The sequence below is a fragment of the Crinia signifera genome, chromosome 5 (assembly GCF_055691185.1).
Source record: "Crinia signifera chromosome 5, ASM5569118v1, whole genome shotgun sequence".
Taxonomy (NCBI): domain Eukaryota; kingdom Metazoa; phylum Chordata; class Amphibia; order Anura; family Myobatrachidae; genus Crinia; species Crinia signifera.
The window spans coordinates 99,302,343-99,326,648 of record NC_139221.1 but is presented as its reverse complement, the minus strand read 5'-3'; the positions used below and the strand labels follow the sequence as shown (position 1 = coordinate 99,326,648).

The 24,306-nt window shown below is 43.5% G+C and overlaps 1 protein-coding gene and 1 long non-coding RNA gene across 2 annotated transcripts in view; one reads left to right on the top strand and one right to left on the bottom strand.

Annotated features, from left to right (window-relative positions):
- Nucleotides 1-878: 878 nt before the first annotated feature.
- On the bottom strand, nt 879-22,071 carry LOC146080440 (cytosolic non-specific dipeptidase-like). The gene is made up of 11 exons (XM_083187746.1): nt 21,868-22,071; nt 18,949-19,092; nt 17,761-17,923; nt 12,350-12,438; nt 9,157-9,357; nt 8,454-8,538; nt 6,411-6,571; nt 6,163-6,327; nt 4,338-4,479; nt 2,236-2,383; nt 879-1,082 (listed from the first exon to the last, which is right to left on the bottom strand). The coding sequence occupies exons 1-11, from the start codon at nt 21,925-21,927 to the stop codon at nt 1,016-1,018; spliced, it is 1,425 nt and encodes a 474-aa protein (XP_083043872.1). The 5' UTR covers nt 21,928-22,071; the 3' UTR covers nt 879-1,015.
- LOC146080441 (uncharacterized) overlaps nt 21,791-24,306 on the top strand; it is a 16,209-nt gene continuing 13,693 nt past the window's right edge. Inside the window, exon 1 of the long non-coding RNA XR_014474880.1 lies at nt 21,791-22,140. This is a non-coding gene — a long non-coding RNA (uncharacterized LOC146080441). The remainder of the gene's footprint in view (nt 22,141-24,306) is intronic.

The following is a 24,306-nucleotide window of genomic DNA, read 5'->3' as shown; positions in this document are numbered from 1 at the left end:
AGACCCATTGCTTTGGAATCATGCAAGACTGAAGAAATTCATATTACATTTGTTCAACAACAAGTCCACCGTAACAAAACAAAAAAAAGAATGCTAAAAGCTTTTACTTTTTTTTCCCCACAGCAGTGAATAAAAAAGCATATTTACTAACATGACATTTTAGATGCAAATTATGCAAGTAGACACTTCTTTGAGGAAAGCTGTTCACAATTGGCTGCTGTTATTCCTATCAAATTGCTCAACTACACCCACATTTAGTAATGAAGCTGTTTGCAAGCTACCCATTGGGATGAATGGGATCCAAAACTAATCTAAAACTAATAAAATCTATAGCATTCAAAAAGTACAGTAGGTGCTTATTGGTTTTCTGTTTGCGGCTCTAGACCAGGATGTGGGTGCTCTTTTATGCAGAGACCACATTTGTGCAAGTGAAACCAAGAAGAGCACTGCACATCCTCTTTTTACCATGATCATAGTGCTATGGAAAACTACTGAAAGACTGAAAAAACTATTTGGCTTATACTGTAATATATATGTTAAAATGTATCAGTTTCGTGGTTTAGAGATCTTAAAAATCATGGGTGGTCCTCCTTTATTAAGGTGGTAAGAAGCATTTGATTGCTGTAGATTTATTCTGTTGGTCCTGATGACTGTTTATGAACACTGAAACATTGACATGACTGTCTATATTTAGAATTTCAAACCTAAAATACAAAAACAGTGATTTGACGTCCCTTTTGTATTTTGCAGGTTGGGGCACCAAGGTAGACTCTGGGGCAGAATGCCTTTTAGGCTAGTATCTATCTATTTATATACACAAACACACACACACACACACACACACACACAAAAAAAGCACAAGTCTAGGGGGGAAAAAATTATTTTACCACGGTTGTCTTTACTGGGAATAGTAAAAACATAAGTGTGCATATATACAAAATGTAAGATACTAATTGGACTTGTGCAGTTACATTAGTATTGCCTTTTTCTTTTTAAGGAGATGACAAGTGGGGCATTAATCCAGTTTCGACACCTCATACAGGTATGCTCCCAGCAGTTTGATGCCCTGAATGTAGTTGAACCTGGAAAATAAACAAAAATAAAATTTCCAAGTTGTACATTTGCTGTCCCAGGCAAAAATTTTAGTTTTTCTTTTCCTACCAAGTCCATAAAAATGTATGTATATATATATATATATATATATATATATATATATATATATATATATATATATATATATATATATATATATATATATATATATATATATATTAACTATTAAACACCCCCCACCCTCCCAGCATGCTTTGCCGTAGTTTTAGCATTCCCTAATAGCAAAACTGTGGCAAGGCATAATGGGACTTGTAGTTTCACAACAGCTGGAGGACCATAGTTTGGACATGCCTATACTAGCACCTAGGAGGAGAGGTGTAGTGAGAGCCTGCTCATTTTTGTAGTTTTAGCTGGTCAAATAATCAGTGAGCGAGTTAGTTGGATTGATGGTCAACCTTTACGATCTGCCTAATGGTGTGTACACACAGGTGTGGTGGCCACGGATATCGATGGTTGTAGTAGAAATAGACTACTATTTCTACTTTCGATTCAGATGCTGCGAATCGGGATAAGATGCTGGCAAATAGTGCAATATGCACTAACTTGCTATTGAATTTGACTAAATATAAGCCTAGTTAAGAATCGATATCCAAAAATCGCACTGTGTCTACAGCTTAAATGATCATTTTTGTAACCAATGAAACAGACTAGCATGCAGCATTTTAAAAAGCACACACACACACACACACACATTTTCCACTGAGTAATGCATGTACAACACCTAAAGAGGTTTCACTCCAGTAGCCAGGGAGAGGAAAAAGCACACACGGCATTTGGAGCACACTGCCAGAAATGAGAAACCAGTGTACCACATTCCATTCTCATGGCATCACACAACTGTTAAACGTGCATCACATATGATGTGGTTACACCAATGGAGCCAGTGTGGAATAATAGGTTTGCAAGCATTTTTTTTTTTTTTTTTTAAAGTGACTGGCTCACATACTTTGTTGGCTTTCTTACAGTATACTATTTTGTAATTACGTTTATGAACAAAAAAACCCCCCAAAAAACAGCAATCTGCACTTTTCTGGAAGAAGGGTAAGCCAAAACAAGATTCTGATTTAGAATATTGTTTCATATCACAATAAAAATGCAAATAAAATCATGGACAATTATTACCTGTTAAGCTTTTCATTTTGCGAGTGTGCCCCATCGTCTGATGAGCCCACAGGCAGCAGCATGACATTCTTTCCAGTGGCCTCCTGGAATGTGAGAGTCACAGGAATGCTTCCACCTTCTCTGGTCAAATCTGGCTCAACATTAAAAACTGCAGAGAAAGTATACATTATGTAGTCTAACAGATTGAATAAAGAGATCACTGATGAAAGCAAGTCACAGAACCCACCAAATGTAGGATAGATGCTGGATGTTCTGCTCGCTGGAAGTGGGTACATGAACTCAAAAGCAGGGATCTTATTTCCTTTGTACGGCGCTGCGAAACACTTGTGGCGCCTTATAAATAAAATTATAATAATAATAATAATAATAATAATAATAATAATAATAATCTTATGCACTCTTCTCCCTCAGTAACCCTCCTATTTTGAATGCCCTTCCACTAGGTGTTAGGCCTTCATCCACACCCACACAAAGGTCAAGTCAGGGTTGCCTACCCTCCGACATTCAGCGGGAGGCTCCAGATTTCAGCATGAGCCTCCTGCTGCCCAGCAATCCCGCCCTCACCTCCCAGATTTTGTGGGGCCTCTATTTAAAATCAGGACTGCAACCACACTGCCAGCTCTGTGCACCTCCCAGGCATGGGCCAGGTGAGTGCTGTGTACTGGGGGAGTGGCTGTGTGTAATGTGGCACTTGTATTACTGTGGTGTTGTGTGTACTGAGTGGGGGCTGTATATGAGGGGAATGTGTACTTTATTTAGTGTTTGTGTCTGTCGAGGGGGGGGGGGGGGGTTATAATTTAATATAGGGTGGGCTGTATATAATGTAATATAAGGGGGCTGTATCTGTATAAAAAGCCGTGCAAACAGGTCTGAATTGGGCTAACTGTATAACTGTAATATGGTGCTGTGCGTAATATGGGGGGCGCGCGCTGTGTAATGTAGCTTGTTGCTGTGTGTACTGGGTGCAGCATCTCTTCCGTGCAGGGATGGAGGTAGTGCAGGCATGAAACCAGGGGCTGTCCACCTGCTAAGAATGGGGGGGAAACATGAGTTGCGGTGCTAGGACATGCCCTCTCCCAAAGGTCACACCCACCTGTCATGTAGCTCTGCCGCATCTTGGGTATGCCACGCTTTAGGTGCGGCAGGACAAAATTTAAAGCAAGCAAAAGTTGTGAGGTATGCTATAGTTTTCATCTGCCACAGCAGAGCACACCGCTGGGTGCAAGTAAATGGGTGGAGCTAGACACGCCCCTTTGGCCCAGACCACGATGTCCCCCTCTCAATGGCGCTAGCACCTGGAATCTCGCTGAAACTAGTTTTCAAAAGTAGGCAAGTATGACCTAGGTCCTGGCTTGGTTTGAAAGAGCCTGCCCAGATTGTGTATTATAGTCTGCAGCTTGAATGGGTGACCCAGGTATCTGTATCATACCAAAAGCTGCTACTGACAGGGTAGCAACAATATCAAGGTAAAATGTGTTCTTTAGTGAACTCAAATATACATCCAATCCCTCTCCCCCCAGTTCCAGCCAAATAAGAAAGTGGTGGTGTTTAGTGTGGGACCACTGCAGGGGAAAATGTAAAGCCACTTAATGTAAGACACATCACTTACTCTGTACTGTAGGTGCACTAGGCTACTGCATTATGCTGGGTATACACTAAACCAGTGGTTCTTAACCTCGGTCCTCAAGGACCCCCAACAGTGCACGTTTTCCAGGTCTCCTGGCAGGTGCACAGGTGCACTCATTAGTCACCGACACATTTTAAAAGATCACAGGTGGAGCTAATTATTTCCCCTTTGATTGTCTGCGGAGACCTGGAAAACTTGCACTGTTGGGGGTCCCTGAGGACTGAGGTGAGAGAACCACTGCACTAAACAATGTACCCAGCATGACATTTGGGGCAATGTAGCCTGGCATCAGCAAGTGCATACACACTAGCGGATGCTGGCTGCGATGGCGGAGATTGCTGGTGACGTGCATGAGCGACGGTGTACAAATTAGACAATTTGATTTTGTTGTTCCCAACCCATCAGAATTTGCAAAGTCATTGATGATATAGTCTACTGTGTAGATAATACACCATGCATACAGTCGTTTTCTTACCAGTTTTCATGGCTTTCCTTCCAGCAAGGTAATGAGGATGGTTGAAGTCGGACACCCAAGGCTTTCCTCCATGGCCCATTGTCACTTTAAACTTGTTTGGACTGCCCAAGGATTGAAATTGCTTTGTTAAGTAATCTTCTACCTTAAATAGAAGTAAAACAGGATATTGAGATTTGAAAGCAAATTTACAGTACGAAAGCAAAGACACAAAGGATCAAATTATCCTAGGGGGAAAAAGTTAAATAAATTGTAACTGCAAAAAGAAATTACATTTTAGCATTTTTATGTATTAATAATGGAAACAGACAATGTATACCGGACAAAGAATAGGTTAAGGCCCATACAGACTGGGCGACTGAGCTAAAAGCAGCTCAGTTTGGTTAAAAAAAAAAAAAAAAAAAAAAAAAGTGATTTCCCCAATCATCGCTGTCCATACATGCTGGGCAATAATTGCCCAGTGTGTATGCATCTTTGTATTTAAATAGCCAACACATTTTACAGGAAATTAGGCATCATTATATTGCTACGGAAAGAATTGGACATTTAAGTATAAAAAACATAAAATAACAGAGCAAATGGCCTCAATAACCCATTTTGTGGACTGGGATTAAGTTCATCTAGAAGTTGAGCGATTGCCAGGGTGGGATCAGGTACGGTTTTCTGGATTAAGATTTACAGCATTAACTAACATACTAAATATCTAATGTAAAGTTAAAAATACAGTATGGAAGATGATTTTTTGTTATATATAAACAATTGGGTTGCAGCTGTCAACCTCATGGTAGTCACATTTTACTTTACATAATACTGTGACATGCATTAGTATACTTTGCTATATAAACAATAGATTTTCTATTTGTAAAAATAAAATAAAAAAATTACTAAATGTCATAACTACCGGCCAACCAGTTCATATTAAAAGCATCAGGAAATGAAAAAATATTATTAAGGGTCTTATTTATGAATGAACTGATGAAACACTTTGAACTTGGTGAATATGCTAAATGGTGCGCCAGTTACTCATCTCCAACTGTTATGTGTTGGAAAAATTGCAGTTGGGAGCCAATTGACTGGAGCACCATTCATCATACACAATGAGTTTCATCACTCGTTGCTAAATGAGACCCTATGTATTTAAAAAAAAACACACACCCACCACAACCCCCAACTGATGTACTGCTATTTCTAGAATGTCTGCCAAGTGCTACCGGAGCAAAATTAAAGCCATCTCAACTTGTCTAAAGACCAGACGAGTACATGGTCAGCCATAGGACTGCTTCACATTCCTCTCAAAAGGTTTTCCAGTAGTTATATGGAGAGGCCACTTTTTTTTTTTTTTTTTTATTCAAATAGATTTACAAGCGCATATGATTTCACAGCCAAATGTTCTTGGGCCAGCTGCTCAGAAGAGGCTTTCCTGATGCACCAGCAATGAAGCCAAGTAGTGGGTCACAGTCACAATGCAGAGAATAAACATTGCTCAAATCACAAGTTGGCAGCACACAGTGAAAGCCTTCTGCATACAGCCAGCCATTCTATGCAAGAACAAAGGGGTAGATGTATGAAGCAGTGATAAGGGAGGAGACATGGCCCATGGCAACCAATCAACTGCTCAGTATAATTTATTATGCAAATTATACAGGTTACTTCAGTGCCGATTGGTTGCCATTAGCCACTTCTCACTGCTTCATACATCTACCCCAAAATTACACAAGTGCTCTATGTGTCACTAGCATTGCTTGCATCACAAATTACATATTTAAGTTTCCTTGTAAATTTAATTCAAATCATTTACTAGTTACTATTGGAGATGAAACATTCCAACCTGTTTCTTCACTTCTTCTGGATCCATATCTGGCACTAATCTTATGGAGAATTTGCCTATGACTTTTCTAGGGATAACCGTTTTCGCTCCTCCCGCGGAGAAGGCTCCCTCAATGCCATGAAGAGAGAGAGATGGGTATCGCCACCTGTTCATCAATATTTTATCCTGTAAAGCACAAAAAGGATATACGGATATTAAATCATGGACAAATAAAGCCGTTGTTCTTAGTTTCCATAGCAGCCCAGTACCTTTGTGTCGTGTAGGAGTTTGCTAGCACCAATATCTTTTGCAAAGTCCTCAAGATCAAAGTCAATTGCATCATAAATTGCTTTCTCGTCAATTGCGAGTGGGGCCACAGCTTCGTTTATTCCAGGAATGAGGATTTTTCCTTTTTTGTCAATTAAACTGCCTGGGGGAACACAATAAACACAACAAATCAAAATTTAGCAGTGAACAAAAAAGCGATTTTCTTTTAAAATGAAAGCAAACCATTGCATGTGCTTACAAAGCTTAAGTTACAATAGAGGGAACCATTATGAGGGGCAAATGGAAATACTACATAGACCCCTAGTAAATAACATACGTTCTTCTCAAGCCTAATGCCCCTATCTACTGTGCAGCAATGTTTGAGGACACACAACGCTCAGTGTCCAACACTGCTTATAAATCCATAGAGGATGCACGATTACAGCAGTGACTTGTTTTTTCCACACATGCTGACATAGGCCAACTCAGATGGCCTGGTAAATGCCATATCACACTAGTAAGCCTGCTCAAAGCAAATGCTTGTAGATGTATTTTCACTTGCTGCCAACAGATGGCAGTGTTTCGGAGTCACACAACACGAGATAGAGAGAATGTGTGTGTGTGTGTGTGTGTGTGTGTGTGTGTGTGTGTGTGTGTGTGTGTGTGTGTGTACACACACACACACACACACACACACAATGGGCCTCATTCTAGTTCATTCTTTCTGACAAAATCCTTCTTAGATGGACAAAACCATGTGCACTGCAGGTGGGGCAGATGTAACATGCAGAGAGAATTAGATTTGGGTGAGTTAGTGTTTCTGTGCATGGTAAATACTGGCCGCTTTATTTTTACACTGCAATATTGATCTCACTTTGTAGTAAAACTCCACCCGAATCTAATTCTCTCTGCACAAGTTACATCTGCCTCCCTGCAGTGCACATGTTTTTTTCCATCTAAGAAGGAATTTGTCAGAAAGAGTGAACCAAAAAAACCCCCAATGTCATTAGATATCAAGGATATATCGTTCATTGAACTTCCGGTAGGGCCGGTGATGGTCCCACGCATGTGGAACTTCCATCCCCAGCCCGGCGAAGGGACGAATCCATCACACGGCTGGAGAGGGTGGCCAGAGGACAAAGGTGAGGATTTTGAAGGGAGGAGGGAAGAAGATGGCCCCCACCATGGTAACGACGGTGGACGGAGGAAAGGGAGACGGAAGGCCCCGGATGCGAGCCCCCCGAAGACTAATGCAGCAGCCACCCTGCCTGGAGACCAGCAGCAGTGGAAGGATGTGGGCCCCCCCCATCGACTCCTGCCCCCAGCCTCACCGTCTCCCCCTCTCCTTGCCCGCTGGCTCTCCCCCCAGCCGCAGCTCCAGCCAGGGCCCCAAGATGGTCTGTTGAGCCCTTCTGCTGCTGCCCAGTGAGCAGCATGATCAAGATGGTGCCGCAAATGGCTGCCTAGGAACTGTGCCACTCAGCCTTATGTACCCCCCGTGTCTACCCAGTCTCATACATGGCATAGCAACCTATAACTGTACTGTCTCTGCCTAATTGTTAAGCATCTGGCTGTTGTGGGGACCAGTGGCGAGGTTGATGGCTGCCTGGGCGCTGTGCAGCTCGGCAGGTATGTGTTCTCCTGTGATAACTGTGCTCTCTCTGCTTATATTTTTACCTGCCTGGCTGTTGCAATGACCAGTGGCAATGCTGATTGCTGCCTAGGCGCTGTGAAGCACGGTGGGTATGTGTTCCCTGTGTGAAAACTCTCTATTTGTAGTGTTACTATCTCGCTGTTGCGGTGACCATTGGCGTTGCAGAAAATTGGCTGCCTAGGCGCTGTGCTGCTTGTTGAATATATGTTTTCTACATCTACAATCCCCAGGGTACATCTAGCGTATACCTGTATGTGTCATGTATATTTGTACTGTCACTGTTCAACTGTTACCTACCGGCTGTTGCACAGCAATCCAAATCAAATTCCTAGTACACGCAAGTATACCTGGCCAATAAAGCGGATTTAGATTAGATGCATCTTACACTTACCCATTAGAAAAATGAGATCAGTCATTGCCTCGTGAACAGAACCTCCATATACACCCGAGTGAAGATCTTTGCTGCTGCATTCAACCTAAAAGAGCAGATTTCCCGGTGTAAGCTATAATTAATAAATACGATATTCACATGCGTCCTACAATACCATCACCATAAATAGTATCCAGCAATATGACTATTACAGTGCTTTCTGCTCCCGTTTATTGCCAGTATTGATCCTCATGTAATGGGATAACTCATGCTCCCCCCATTCATTTATTAGTGGTATACCAAGTGTGCAGCTGCATTCTGGTCTCACAGCCATTTGTGAGCTGGTTGCAGTACACAGACAACTATTAGTTGCTAATAATACAGTCACTAATGAGAAGGTCTGGCTGACATCTGATCTTAAATGTAATCAATACTCGGAGAACTGCAGATTTATTATACACACTGGTGCTTTAGTTTGTTAAACAGCCCTATCCTATTGAAGGGACATTGTTAATAACTTGCCAATTTTTAAGCGGTTTTTCCATTTTATATTATGTTTGATGACAACAAGGAATCAAGCTAATACTTGTCTCAGTAGGCCTCAAAGCCCTCAGGAGTTTTCCTACCATCATCACCTAATGCAGATTTGTGAGCGTGTACTAAAAAAGTGCAGACAAGATTCTACCACACAGATTCTTAAAGAAGTATAGCAAACACTCATTACCTCAATGAAAAAATAGCAGATACCACGTAGCCCGTAGGTGATGCAAGGCTTGTTTTTCCCAAGCCAGTAGTTGTCAGAAATACAAACATAGTCCACATCCTTGAAAAATGTATCTTTTTTGGCAAAAATCAAGTCATCTAGGCCTTCTGACCCAGATTCCTCCATTCCTTCAAAGCAGAACTTAAGGTTGACAGGAAGTTCCTTGAAATAAAAAAGAGAAAAAGTAATTACAAAATTGTACTTTTTTAAACCTACTAGTACCAATTCAACCTCACGTAGCTTTCCTCCAAGTTTACAGTTATGTTTGGGTTATTAAAAAGGGGGGGGGAATGAATGAAGAATGCTTAGATTTCACAAAGTTCGGTACTTGTGTATTTTGGCGGCGCCCATCGCATACCATAAGGCATACAATGGTATGCGATATCGCGCGATGCTGTACAATGTCATACAATTTTAAAAATGTATGACATTGTTTAATCGCATTGTATGCCATGTACATTGTATAAGCACCCTAATGGGTGCTTACAATGTGAAATGCACCCCCACGCCGCCACCCCCCCCCCCCCCCCCCACTATAAACGTGAACCCGAAGAGTGACGAGCTCAGCAAGCCCGCGAGGGGCGGCGGTACGAGTCCTCCGACCTTTTCATACCCCCACTATCCACGTTGGCGTGGAGTTGAGAATAGAAAGTGTGGCGAGCGCAGCGAGCCCGAAGTGTGGCGAACCCCGCGAGGGGACTCCGATACCTGTGAAGGTATCCGCGTGCGCTCGCCACGCTTCGGGCTCGGTGGCTCGCCACACTTTCTATTCTCAACTACACGCCGACGTGGATAGTGGGGGTATGAAAAGGTCGGAGGACGCGTACCGCTGCGCTCGCCACGCTTCGGGTTCACGTTTATAGTGGGGGGGGGGGGTGGCGTGGGGGTGCATTTCACATTGTAAGCACCCATTAGGGTGCTTAAAAGCACCCTTTATGGTGCTTATACGATCTTTCATCGCATAGGGGGCAAAAATCGCGTCGCAATGCGATATAAACATCGCGCGATGCACATCGGGGGTGCCGCTATAATACACAAGTACCCAAAGTTCAATGCCATGTCTCTTTACAAGCTACAGCCAATGTAATGATTTGGAGCTAGTCCAATGTTGTCGGTCCAATAGTAGCATATTAATAATGACCTCTACCAGACATCAAGCAGTTTCATTGCATATAATAAAGGCAATAAGTCTTATAAAGATGCAATGGAAATACAGGAGAGACAAATAAAGGAGTCTACAAATGCAGAGCAACATGTGTAGAAGAGAGACTACCCATGTCATATTAGTCACTACCTTTATTCATGACGTGGTAAGTAACTGCCTCACCCGGCAGTACTGGAAATGGCCATCCCAATTTAGATCAGATCTGGCATCTTACATTTTTTAAAATTTGGCTTAAAACCGATTAACTGGACTGCAGTGTAAATAACAGGCTGGTACTTGTGGATTATCACGGCTCCCACTATATATGGCTCGCTATATATGGCATGCGATTGGATACGATGTTTGCCGTTTTTAACCATGCGTTTTTAACAGAAAAGCATCCAAATGCATTGAAATTAGTATAAAACATGTTCAATGGCCCCCAAATGTCATTTTTGAGGCTGTACCACCCCCACTATCAACGCGAACCCGAAGCGTGGCGAGCGCAGCGGTACGCGTCCTGCGACCTTTTCATACCCCCACTATCCACGTCGGCGTGGAGTTGAGTATAGAAAGTGTGGCGAGCGCACACTGCGCACACTGCGCTCGCCACACTTTCTATTCTCAACTCCACGCCGACGTGGATAGTCGGGGTATGAAAAGGTGGGAGCCGTGATTGTCCACAAGTACCAACAGGCTTTATGACATGTAAGACAGTGTTTAGTACGGACTACATACGCTGTAAACTGACAAAATTGGCCCGAAATCGTAATCTATATCTTGGGGATCAAAATTATTTGCATTATTGTGAACATCTCTACATCAAGCCAAGTGACCACTATTATCCTAATGTGTGGTCAAGCGGTGACTGTAATATAACCAGCGTGACCAAAACCAGAGGCGGCTGCAGCACTAAGGAGGGGGGGGGGGGGTGCGGCACTCCTTGGGTAGCCCTGTAGCTGCCTCTGTCCCCAAATATCCCAATTTTAGTAAAACCATAAAAAAAATTCCAACAGTTAAACTGCACTCAAGGCTTGCAGGATTAGTGGATAAGTGACACTTGCACTGCAATGAGCGAGTGTTAATAAATGTCCTTTAAAGTCAAAGTCTCTTCATTAACTAAATGTAGTATGTAGTCTCCAGAAAACGATCATTGATGTAGTTCCCATGTTGAAATCATGAAGTATGCAGTTGCACCACCTTAATTTCTTGAAGTGGAAAAGAAAGCAAATAGTGCAGCACCTTATTTATTTGCTTACAGTTTATTATATAGTGCATACATATTACACAGCGCTTTACAGAGTATAGTTGAACATTCACATCAGTCCTTGCCCCAGTGAAGCTTACAATCTAAATTCCCTGCCACATGTACACGCGCACACAGACATTCTAGGGTTAATTTTTGTTGGATGCCAATTGACCTACCAGTATATTTTTGGATTGTGGGAGGAAACCGGAGTAAACACACGCAAACACGGGGAGAATATACAAACTCCGCACAGTTAGGGCCATGGTGGATATTGAACCCATGACCTCAGCGCTGTGAGGCAGTAATGCTAACCATTACACCATCCGTGATGCCCCCTTCTTCACAAACCATTGCGTGTTGCGGCCGAATCAGGGGCTAGGTTTATTTTGCCCTGAATATATATAGCTAAACAGCTAGGAAACATTGGGCCTGATTCTGATGTATTAGCAAGTGCACCTGTGACCAACATGCTGCACTGCAGGTGGGGCAGATGTAAAATGTGCAGAGATTTAGATTTGAGAGAGAGGTGTGTTCAACCTCAAACCTAAACTGCAGTGTAAAAATAAAGTGGTCCAGTATTTGCAGGACACATGCAAAAGCAGCCTGTATTTACCCTGCATGAACACAAACAAAAACTTCTGTGCACAATTTGCATTGCAACATGGTTTGCCCACATTCAGTTACTTGCTCAGCTCACTGAACCGGTTTGCTTGGCCAGCGCACGCTGTATCCTTTCGTTTATAGCACACTTGTTATTTTACCTGCTTGGTTTGTTGATATGCTTCAATGCAGTTAAGCCATGCAAGAACGGGACCTTTGTCATCTGTTGAGCCTCTCCCGTACATCTTACCTAAACAAAGACAGGTCAATGATCGCCATAATTCAGTCACTGAAAGTCATCTTTATTTGCAGTAGAAATAACTGCATAACAGACTAGTTAAGCCTTTATCTTGGAGATATGTCATTTGTAGTGTCAGCATACTAAGTGCAACGTTATTGCTCACAAGTCATTTTTGTGGGTAAAATTGCTACATCGGCAGCTTTTATTGCCTACATAATGTATAAGCTTTCATAGGTCAAATTTGGTTTGGTAATACTTGCAGCTGCTCAGTAAAAACCAGGTTCAAAATCAGTTTAGATTCTATCCAAGGGGAATAAAAAGACCATAGGCAGATAATCTCTTGGTGAATGTGTCATGTTATACTCCACTCATTCATATTATCACCTGAGTCACAGTATCAGTACATGTTCCCATTGCATGGATGAAGTTGTGATGAAGGTGGGAGGGGGGGGGGACCAGTACTTAATGCCAGAATGTGCAGCCATAGTGTAACAGTGCTGGCAAACCTACTGTGTGGTGTGTAGACAACATATGTTAAAGGGGTTTATGTACTAATCCTTTGAGAGTGATCAAGTAGAGAGAGATAAACTACCAATCATCTCATGTGAGGTTTTTCAAACACAGCCTGTAACATGACAATTAGGTATGATTTGGCTAGTAGTCTATCACTTCACTTTATCACTATCCAAGGTTTAATACATCTGTCCCTAAATTGGTTATTGTTATTTATACATTCTAATAATGCAATTATATAACACTTGATTAAATGCAGCTTAAATGGGTTTAGTATGATATCCCCACTGTGAACTATTCGCCGATTGTCAAAATACCAACAAGGTCAAAACATAGACCAGTTTCTATTTTTTTGGAGTGTCTATATCAAAATAGGTCGACAAGGAAATGGTGTAGCTGTAACAGGTCTGCTAGCTATTCTAATCAAACTCTATCCCCACTTGGATCGTGAAGTAAGAACAAGGACATAAAAAAAAAAAAAAAAAAAAAAAGATTCAAATTCATGTAGACTTTTTTGAACGGTCAACATTTTAAATGTCGGTATTTTGACCATGTGCCGATGATTGTTGGGATCTTGACTACATCCCGATTGAACTACTGGTCAACCATTTGGTCTGTCACTTTGGAGACTAAAAGGGCATGCATCAGCTCCAAAACCCACATGTAACTAATTACCATTAATGTGCACGGAATGGGATTCTTAAAGGAGTCATATCAGTCTTGGCATACGCTGTACAGGGCCAAATTATTCACAAAGGTGATTGTGGAAACATCTACCAGCTAAATAGCATCAAACATGTACATTGCGTCAATAGGAGACTATACGCCTTCTGTCCAGGCATCAATAAATGGACAAGAAAAAACTTCAGAAGTTACAGTGCAAAGATCTATACAGTCTATGACTTAATCATTAAGCTAGCAAATCTGCTACTTGTTAGTATCTTGAGATAAAGTTATATGGCTTCAATAGTCCATTGGTCATGGGTAGATATCAAAGTGCACATTATATGGCTAGCTTTTACCTGCACTGTAAATAGATTACGGTAAGCAGTGCAATCATCTAACAATACATGATATGCAAGATCATTGTGGCATTTACAAAGAAAAAAAAGCACCAGGAAACCTTTACGCTTTCTCTTCACTACAAGAAGGTTGAACTGATAGAATTGAGAGGACCATCCATATTAAGCATGACTAGTGTCAAACGGTTCCCTCTATCCCACCAGAAGCGAAAGCCTTCCTCAGAGTCTTGCTTACTGGGAATGCCCAGGCAGCTGTCCAGCAACAACTTATCAATGAATTTAACTTTCACGTCTCTCATCTGCGAGATAGACATCAGCATTACAGGAGACTTGAGCAGCGCATTATGTGATACTGCAGAGATTTTCTAGATCAAAAAAAAAAAACTTGAATTATGAATGCTCATTGCACTGATCATTTTCTAGTTGTCACATAGCAAGGACCTCTTTACCTTCCAAGATTGGAGAGTAATTTGTCTCTAATCCTTTTAAAGGTGCCCATACATGGTGCGATGCTCGCTCCCGCGGGCATCGCACAGTACAAAAAGTATGTATCGCATTGCACACAAAACGGAAGGGATACGATCCAGCCCATAACTGATGCGATCATCGCACCGTGTATGGGCACTTTAAGTGAACCTAGACCATACCTCCCAACTTTTGAAGTTGGGAGGTCGGGACGTTCGCGCGGCGAAGCCGTGCGCGCTCCCGAAAAGGGGGCGTGGCCTCACGGGGTGACACGAACTCCAGCCACGCCCCGTTTTCGACGCTCGTCGGCGCTGAATAGACGCTGTGCGCATGCGCACAGCATCTATTGTCGCAAGCTGGGGGGGCTCCCAACTGTCCCCCCCCACCGCGGGACAATGGCGGCCCCGGGCGGGACGCGGGAACGTCCCCGAATATCGGGACGTTCCCGCGGTAAGCGTGACAGTTGGGAGGTATGCCAGACTCCCTACTTAATTTGAATGTGCAGGCAGTGGGGTAACACCATTAAAGAAATGGACTTTAGTTATGTGCAAAAGACACAGGAAAATAATAGGGCTATGCATGTCTTGTCCTTAATATATAGGATAGCCGAAAGAAACCCAATTAGTGAGCTTTAAAACAGGAGCACTCATTACGGATCTACTAAAACTATGTAACAAAAGTGACATCAGCCTCTTCTGTTTGAAGAAACAACATTATTGGCAGAGTTCTGTTATAAGTGGCAGAGACCGACTTCTCGAGGAATTGAAACTTTACATATACTAAGCTTCCCTTTGTGTGTCATTACACAAGCACTCTGAATAGGCTCTTGTACTTCTGTTTTGAAAACACATACACACAGAGCCATATTTAGAGTTCGGTTTTGGCAAGGTTCTAGCTGGATCTATTCCTATTTAGTTTGAGGGGGGGGGGGGGGGGGGATTAAAACGTGCGGCCTGTCATTCAGAGATCAGTGGATTATCAGACTTCTGAGTAAGCTCTATGGTTGTGCAGCATAGCCACAGGAAGTAAGATGCGAGAGCCATTGCAGGTGCACATGGGATTGCAGTCAGCAGCTGAGACACGCCTGTATTGTTGCCTTCAATTCCCATAACAGCCCACAAACAATCCTTTTACAAATACATCTTCTCTGCAGCCAAACCGTGACACATGCACACGAGGAGTCAGCCAATGGGCAATATTCCATGCAGCCGGCGAGGAGGGTTTGTACAGAGAAGACAAGCCATCCTCGCCGTCAAAGCCCCTCATCCTATTCAATGCAAGGGCCAAATCCTCGCCATGAGAGGACTACAATGCTCGCCACAAATGCAGCGAGTCTGCCATTTTAATGGCCATACTTGCCACAAAACCTCAGGGAACAGGCGAGGTGGAAACAGCGAGTGAAGGGGAGTGGGTTTAATACAGACGACGAGCTATCGCCACTTCTTGCCGTCAGTAGGTCGCCATCAGGGGCATTGAATACCCCTCAGTGCAGAAATGTAAACGCAGGATTTTATTTAGTTTCAGTAATGTTGCAGGCTGTATAGGTGGCTTTCTATATACAAGCCCTTACCAAGCTTGAATCATTACTTAGATCAGGTGTCTTCAACCCATGGCCCGCGGGCCACGAGTGGCCCGCAGAGCTGATCTCAGTGGCCCCCTGCCCGCCGGCCTGCCATGCACAGGATTATTTTTTTTTTTTTTTTTAAGTAAAAGAAAATGCTGCCGAGGGAGGCAGTGTAATGGAGTCCCCTTGGGTGCCGCCTACCCGATTTCCATTGGCTGCAGGCAGGGCAGAGGAGTGGATCCAGCGCGGCTGAGGGAGGAGGAGGCACGTCTGGTCACGAGCTGGGAAGTTGGGACCCGACGAAGCTGCGGGAGGAGGAGACGCAGCTGGCGGGAGCAGGGGACCCGGCACTGGAACTGCAGGAGGAGGCACAGCTGGCGGAGGGGACCCGGCGAAACTGCAGGAGGCGGCATGGATGGTGGAAGCAGGTGACCCGTCAAAGCTGCAGGATGAGGAGGTACATCTGGCCGGGAGCAGGGGACCTGGCAAAGCTGCAGGCATTACTGGGGGCATTGTGTGTGGGGCATTACTGGGGGCATTGTGTGTGACGGGCACTGCTGGGGCATTGTGTGTGAGGGGCACTGCTGGGGCATTGTGTGTGAGGGGCACTGCTGGGGCATTGTGTGTGAGGGGCACTGCTGGGGCATTAGGTGAGGGGCACTGCTGGGGCATCATATGTATAAGCAAAAGTACTGCTGGCATTATGGTCTGTGGCATAATGGGCATCAGTGTGGGGCATAATGTGCAATGGGCATAATTTTGTGTGGATTAATGTGTAATGGGCATCACGGTGTGGCATAATGTGTAATGGGCATTATGGTGTATGACATAATGTACAACAGGTATTACGGTGTGTGGCATAATGTCTAATGGACACTATGGTGTGATGCACAATGTGTAATGGGCATTACGGATAAACAGTGTAACGGTGTATATTGATTTAAGTAGCCTTTCATTGTTTGGGTTTGATCTGTGAGGCATACTATTTCACTGTGTGGGCCTTCATGTTTATATGTCATTGTGCAGCCTTCAGTCAACTTAAGCGTGTGAGGACAACGACCATTCCTGCGGTAACCAATGTCTGGTCATGCAGGTTGCAAAAGAGGTGTCAGGTAATTGTTTTCCTGCTAGTTCACACTCATTATAATTAGACCACGCCCCTTATAATTAGGTCACACCCGTTTTTGGGAGCGCGCCTACGGCGTGTGCAATTTATTTAATATCACATTATATATGGGGGGGGGGGCACATATTTTACTGTTTGCACTGGAACCCAAATTGGCTGCTGATAACTATTTGGGTATGTGTGTGTGTGTGTGTGTGTGTGTGGGATTATGTGCTGAGTATGGGCGGCTGTGCCAACTATCTATGAAGGACTGTGCTGACGTTATAGGGGAGCTGTGATTCTATGGGGCTGTCCAAAATTCCGTAGGCGATTTTAGTGGCCCTCGGGCTTCACTGGATTTTTTTAGGTGGCCCACGCTGTCTTAAAGGTTGAAGACCCCTGACTTAGATGGACTGTAAACTAGGATTTTTCCAACACCTATATGATGGGCAACAGCCTATCTCTGCAGTTATTACTCGCCTCATTGGTGCTTTAACTCCCAAAAATCATTCACCAGTATACACTATCCCACAAAACCATAACTGGAGGATAAGTGTTACATTCTTATGTAGGGTAGCATACATACACACACACACACTATTACAGACCCACAAGCTCTTGCCAAACTGTAACAGCACCTGCAAGAATATTTACTGGCTTACCATCTCGCTCTTCCAGCACAAAGGGTTCGCTGTCCCAACCATCGTCCAGGGCTGCCGGCTGTACATCCAGATGCCCATAAACACAAACAGTCTTCTTACCGGGATCGGAACCCAATTTCCCCAAAATAATGGGAGGAAGAGGGATTTCTGAGCCATCTGGGAGCTACAAGTGGAACCACATTTTCATATAAAAATAGGTTAGTTTTTTTTTTGTTATTACACAGTGATTTTTCAACTTTTTCCCTTAAAATATTCACCAGTTCACAGGAGATTTAGTTTAAGACCCACAATATACACTCAGCTGATTGCAGAGCTCAGTCATGAATACAACAAAAAAAATCCAAATGAAATGTAAGCGGAAATGTACAAAGGATACTGCACAGTATGACTCATAGCAATGAAGTCATGAGTTCGATCCCAACCGGCACTAATCATGTGAAATTTGTGAGTGGTACTCCGGTTTCCTCTCACAATCCAAAAATACTGGTAGGTTAACGGACTGCCGGCTAAAAAATTTAACCATAGTGTGTAAAAGGGAGACTAATTGCTTCACAAGCAAGGGGTATGGGTCATTGGGTTGACCAACTTAAGGTTGGTCAATAGTAATTTGAATGTGTACACAATGTGCCATGAATGTATATCAAATTCAATATCTAATGCAAAAGTACAGATCTAATGCCAAATCTAATAGAAAATCGAATCAAAAGCAAATCGGTGTGTGTACAGGGCTTTACACTAATTAAGACTACACATAACTGTAGCAACTATCGAGTCAACACGTACACACCAAGGTAGTGCTCTAGTGTACCTTTCCACTGTAGAGTGCAGAAAGGATTATAGAAGTTCATCGTGCAAAACCAAGGCACTGCATATGATCCAAAGACCATCTGGATGCAAACATCCAAATGGTTATAAGGAAAAACTAGAACAAAATGCAGTTTGGTCAGTGATGCCTCAATCTAATTTTTGCACCATCAATTGAAAGAATGTACATAGTTATTCAATTACAAATAACACTCTTATTTAGGTACAGATTTTGTGATGCAATGGGTTCCAAAATCAGTAATAGTAACAAGTGTAGTCTTATAACAGTACTCAGAAGATTTAGCTTTTTTATTACACTGGTCACCCATATCCAATATTCCATAAAATGTACTTTGCTCCACTAAAACCTTAACCAGAAGTCACCTTTTGTTTTCCAATGTCCACCAAATCGGCAGTGCCACCCAATCGCTCAATCTCCTTTGCAGCCACTTCCATCATCTTTTTAATTTCTCCTCTTTTCTCCGGCCAGGCTGATACACTTTGGATGGCGACCCATTCTGCCAGTCTCTGAGAAATGGGAACAATACGCACATTTGCATCAAAGCAAAGCAGAACAAAAAACACATCCAAGAGCAAATCTTGTTCTAACAAATAGTGCTCATTAAATCTCATAATTTGTGTATTGTTATCTAGCATGAAGTTCAAATATATAAAAAATTCAAGTTAATGGACAATTCAAGTTTTTTTGTTTTATAGCATTTTAATTGAGAAGACACTCTGATACACCGGGGCACTGGGATGTCTCACTGATGGCCCAAAAATGATGGGTAGCCCCACCATTCCGATTACAAATACTACCTGAAAACCACTATACAGTCAGAAGCCTTCCAGTACCAGATCACTAAGCCAAAGCTGTCCAAGATATAATGGACATCAGAAGTCCACCATCAAATCTGGTCTGGGTTCCCACCATCAAAAGCTTCTATGCAATGGTATAACCACTGCATCGAGAGATAGATAGATATTTTTTTTTTTTTAACATCTGATGGCCATCGCTTCCACAACATCCATTGGAGGCGGCCATAGGAAACCTGCCATTTAATAGTGAAAATACTATCATCAATAGATCAACAATGATTGATGTTCAACCATTTAAAGCAAAGGCTCATCCCTAGGCTGGGGGTATTTATTCCCACAGGAAATTTCAAGGTATGATATAGAAATGCAATAGGAGTGCCAGGGGTTTCCATCATATTAAAAGGAGTTGGTCACCAAAGTGGGTGATGGATCCTGCAGTCAGACGGGATTGGCTTGTTCCCTCATGGTATAATACAAGCAGGTGTTACGCCATCAAGTAATTAACTATACAGTATTTTAGGTTATTTCCTTGATGAGGCAACTCTGGATATATTATACTATGAGGGAATAAATTCTGCAAGTCATTTTCTCATATAAAAATCGCTTGAATGAAACTGAATGTAGATCAGTCTTCTTATACTGTTAACGATTGCCTTTTTTGCCTAAGTTTAATATGATTTTATAATAGATAGCATTATATATCCTACTTTTAACTCAAGTGCCTGTTTTAGGGGTATTATATATTAAAAGTGAAAGTTTGCCCAAGGAAATGCATTTTATGTTGTTTGCATGAAAATTACGCTTTGCATATACAACATTACATGTATCTTGGTGTTAAAACGTCACCTTTCCCATGCAATGTGAAAGAGGAATATCCCACGGGCAGCAGCTGCCCCTTGGGGTAATGTACTCTTTTACTGTACACTCATCTTACCCTCCCTTTTTCTATTTTTTTTTTTGTCTTATTTTAATTTTCTCTATTCTAATATTAAATCTTTGGAGAAAGATTTGTGACAGCACTAACTTATTATCGTTAGGTATTATGTTATTTTGCTAGCTTTTCTATCAGCCAATCATATTGTTTTGTGTACATGGTCTGCCATGTTGTTTCTAGGTACTCTCCTTTATATTTTACAGTATGATTATTTTGTAATGTATATGGGACAACGGTGTGAGTATACATTCAGCTGTATGTTTTTGTTGTGATTTGCCACTAATTTACAGTATTGTGTAGGATTTTCTTCTAAATAAAATTGGATTAAAAAACAAAAAGTAACTGGCACTAAAGCCTCATGCTGGGCAATAAAATGAGTGATATAACTTCTTTTAGACTTTGAGCAATCTCGCTCATTTTATTGCCCAGTGTGTATGCACCCAGTGACAGCCAATGCACAGGTCGTTAATGGACCCCTCCGGCGTATGTGCAGGTACAGACGAGGGAGCGGATAGTTAACAAGGGCCCACCGCCGTCGTTCATTGCCTACTTTGGCAATTGTGTATGCACTTGCCAATGCCAGCACTCCTCGGCCATAAATACTAGGTGTGTAAGCACCTGAAGAGTCACATTGTAAGGAAAGGGTTGTGTACATAGTCTTGTGCACTACAGCCAAATGTGCAGAGAACATTTATGCCAGAGTTTCAAATAGGAAGTCCTCAAGCCACCCCAACAGTCCAGGTTTTACGTATAGCCAAGCTTAGCTACAGGTAACTTACAGCTTAGTGCTTGAGTCAATTTGATTTATCCTTCTGTGCTAAGAGCCATGGATATACTTAAAACTTTGACTGTAATTCTGTAAGCAGAGATTTCTCATGGGAATGGAATAGAGACGGACATCAAAAAAGTCCACCATCAAATTTTTAATGCAATAACAACTAACCATCCCATTAAAAGTGTAACAGAAAATACTGTTGGATATGCACATGGGCAGACAAGAAAACAACATGTTGCTAATGTGCAAAGCCTCTGAGCATGTAGCAGATGCAACTGGGGGCAGCATCCACAAAAGCATTGACACACCACTGAATGTTTACCATCCTATGGAAGTAAACATTGAAATGTCACCATCTAATGGTAAAAACGCGATCATCGGTCAAAAAATAACAAACAAACCACATCAATGATTGGAAACAGCCCGATTCGATGTCCATCCCTAGAATGTAATAGAATCAGTTACTATACATTGTGGCAAGCATTATTGGGTGTTCTCCAAACAAAAGTCTGGTATCGTCACTTACACCCAGCAAGAATCATCATCACCACCACCTTCTGGCACATCTGCGCCTCAATGTCAATGTGGCGTTTGGGATCCATCTAGGATTTCTATCCCATGCCCCTCCCCAGCACCCCATCCCTACACACAGCAGAACCACTACAACACGTTTGTTATGTCACATAGCCAGTGACAAGTGCATAGAGCGAATAGACCCCGCAGACGTTATGGGATACGGCGGAAAGAATTCCGAATGCAGCATGGCAGGTGTTACCTTAACATAGAGATCCTGGTTGTTATCTACGTGCTGGAAGACGGACGTGAGCACGGACATGGTAAGCCCCTGGCGCTGAGTGCTGTATGTATGTAGCTGCGAGATCAAAGACAAGAGAGTAGAAGACCGCTACAGCTACGCTACCCGCCGTATATCACAGAAACTTCTGACTCACTGTACGGACGCTCCGCCCACAACCGGCACACATCACATGACCTGCCCTGGCAGTCAGCTGACTCTCCATCTCCTCTCATTCAGTCCTCCTGTCAGCAGGTGAGTGTCACATGACCTGCTGCTGCTGCTTGCCCAATGCCCAATTACTCACACTCTTTTCCAAAGTCGGTGTGCTGCTGCTGCTGCCCGTTGTCCGGGTGAGAGCTGCGTGGAAAGCAGCTAGCCTAAGCCACTGCCACAGTATATATTGTAAGGTGATGTGAATGTCTAAATATTCCTGTAAAGCGCTGTAGACTATGTGTGCCCTATATAAAGAAATAATCTGTGGAGAGACTGTCTAAACGGAATCGGTACATCTGTCAGAATGAACTTAGGTCTACAGTCATTAGGTCGACCCCACTAGGTCGACTGGCAGGAAGGTCGACATGACTTAAGGTCGAATTTGCATAAAGGTCGACATGAGGAAGGTCGACTGGTCATAAGGTCGACATGGGTTTTTCACTGTTTTTTATCCGAATGTCGACACAGTCGACATGGACACAGTTGGCAATGAGAATCTCGCAACATCGCTCCCTTCGCTCGCAATGCTTCGGGCACGGTGCCTCGCTGCGCTCGGCACACTATTTTATTCTCCCACCACGCCCTAGTGGATGGTAGGGCATGAAATACCGCCTGTCGGCACATGTCGGCTCAAAAAACAGTGAAAAACCCATGTCGACCTTATGACCAGTCGACCTTCCTCATGTCGACCTTTATGCAAATTCGACCTTAAGTCATGTCGACCTTGGCCCATGTCGACCTTAAGTCAGGTCGACCTTCCTGCCAGTCGACCTAGTGGGGTCGACCTAATGACTGTAGACCTAAGTTCATTCTAATAGATGACCGCTTCCCGTCTAAACACAGTATCAGTTATTAGTGCCTCACTAGGGAACACACATTGGGGGTCAGAGGTGAAGGCGTACATCCCAACAGTACTGATTTTTGCGAGACAATTTTTGGGACCTCCCAACATGAACCTCTCCAGGAGGGACACAATTCAAAGTCTGGTATCGTCACTTACACCCAGCAATTTGATTGCCATCACCTGGTTTGAACAGGTTAATTAACAAGAAAGGTGATGGTAATCATAAATTAAGAAGGAAGTCCAGGAGCAGAGCATTCTGTCCCTCCTGGAGAGGGTCATGTTGGAGGGTGCCGGACGTGGTCCCGACTGTCAAAACACTGACAGCCGGGTTCCCGACGGCCGTCTTCTATTTTCCCTCATGGGGGTCCACGACCCCCATAGAGGGAGAATAGAATAGGTGGCTCGCATAGCGAGCCACTGTGCCCGCAAGGGGCTTAGTTGCGCTCACCATGCTGTCTGGGTCTGGCCAGTCGGGATCCCGACTGTCGGACCCCTGTACCACACCCATGTTGGGTGGTATGCGCATACTTGCCTACCTGACCCTCTCCATGCGGGAGAAAATGCTCTGTTCCTGGACTTCCCTGGTAATGTATGATTGCTATCACCTGTGGTGAAACACCTTTACCTAGCTCCCCACAGGTGAGGGCAATCATACATTACCAGGGAAGTCCAGAAACAGAGCATTTTCTTCCGCATGGAGAGGGTCAGGTAGGCAAGCATGGGTATGCGTGTCCCACCGGTCCCACAGGGGAAAAGGGAGTTCAAGCAAGCTTTTACCAATATACAAGCGCGGCTTCCTTGCTTGTTCTTTTTGTTGTATAAAACCATAGAGGTCTGCTATAACCACTACTAAGCAGCTGCTCCTTGGAAATAAAGAAACAACTAATATCATGCGCCTAGTTCACCACTACGTTGGTAACCCCCTTTCTTGTTCCCTTTTCTCTCCAAAGTTGGTATGCAAGTGTCCCTCTTTCCCTCCCTCTTTCCAAGTTTCAGGTGAGCGTCACTGAAGTTGGTAGGTATGTGAATGTAGGCACAATGGGCGGGATGTACTAAGCCGAAAACCCCCGGTTTACCGCATTTTTATATGTACTAAAATCCTGCCTCAGGGCAGCCTATGGGCTTCTATCGCCGCCCAACGCCAACCCGCCGCCTCCGCCAACCCTCCTCTACCCCTTTCTCTGGCTTACCTTGCATCAGGTCCTCCTGGACCCGGAAGGTAAACCCTTCCTCCCCCTAGTAATGCAGCCGGATGTCCTTCTGGCTGCAGGGGGGAGGAGGAGGCGCCGGGGACAGCCTGCTTAGCTGTCCCCGGTGTGAGGGGAGCTGCAGGGAGGTGACCTATGCGTCTGGCATTGCGG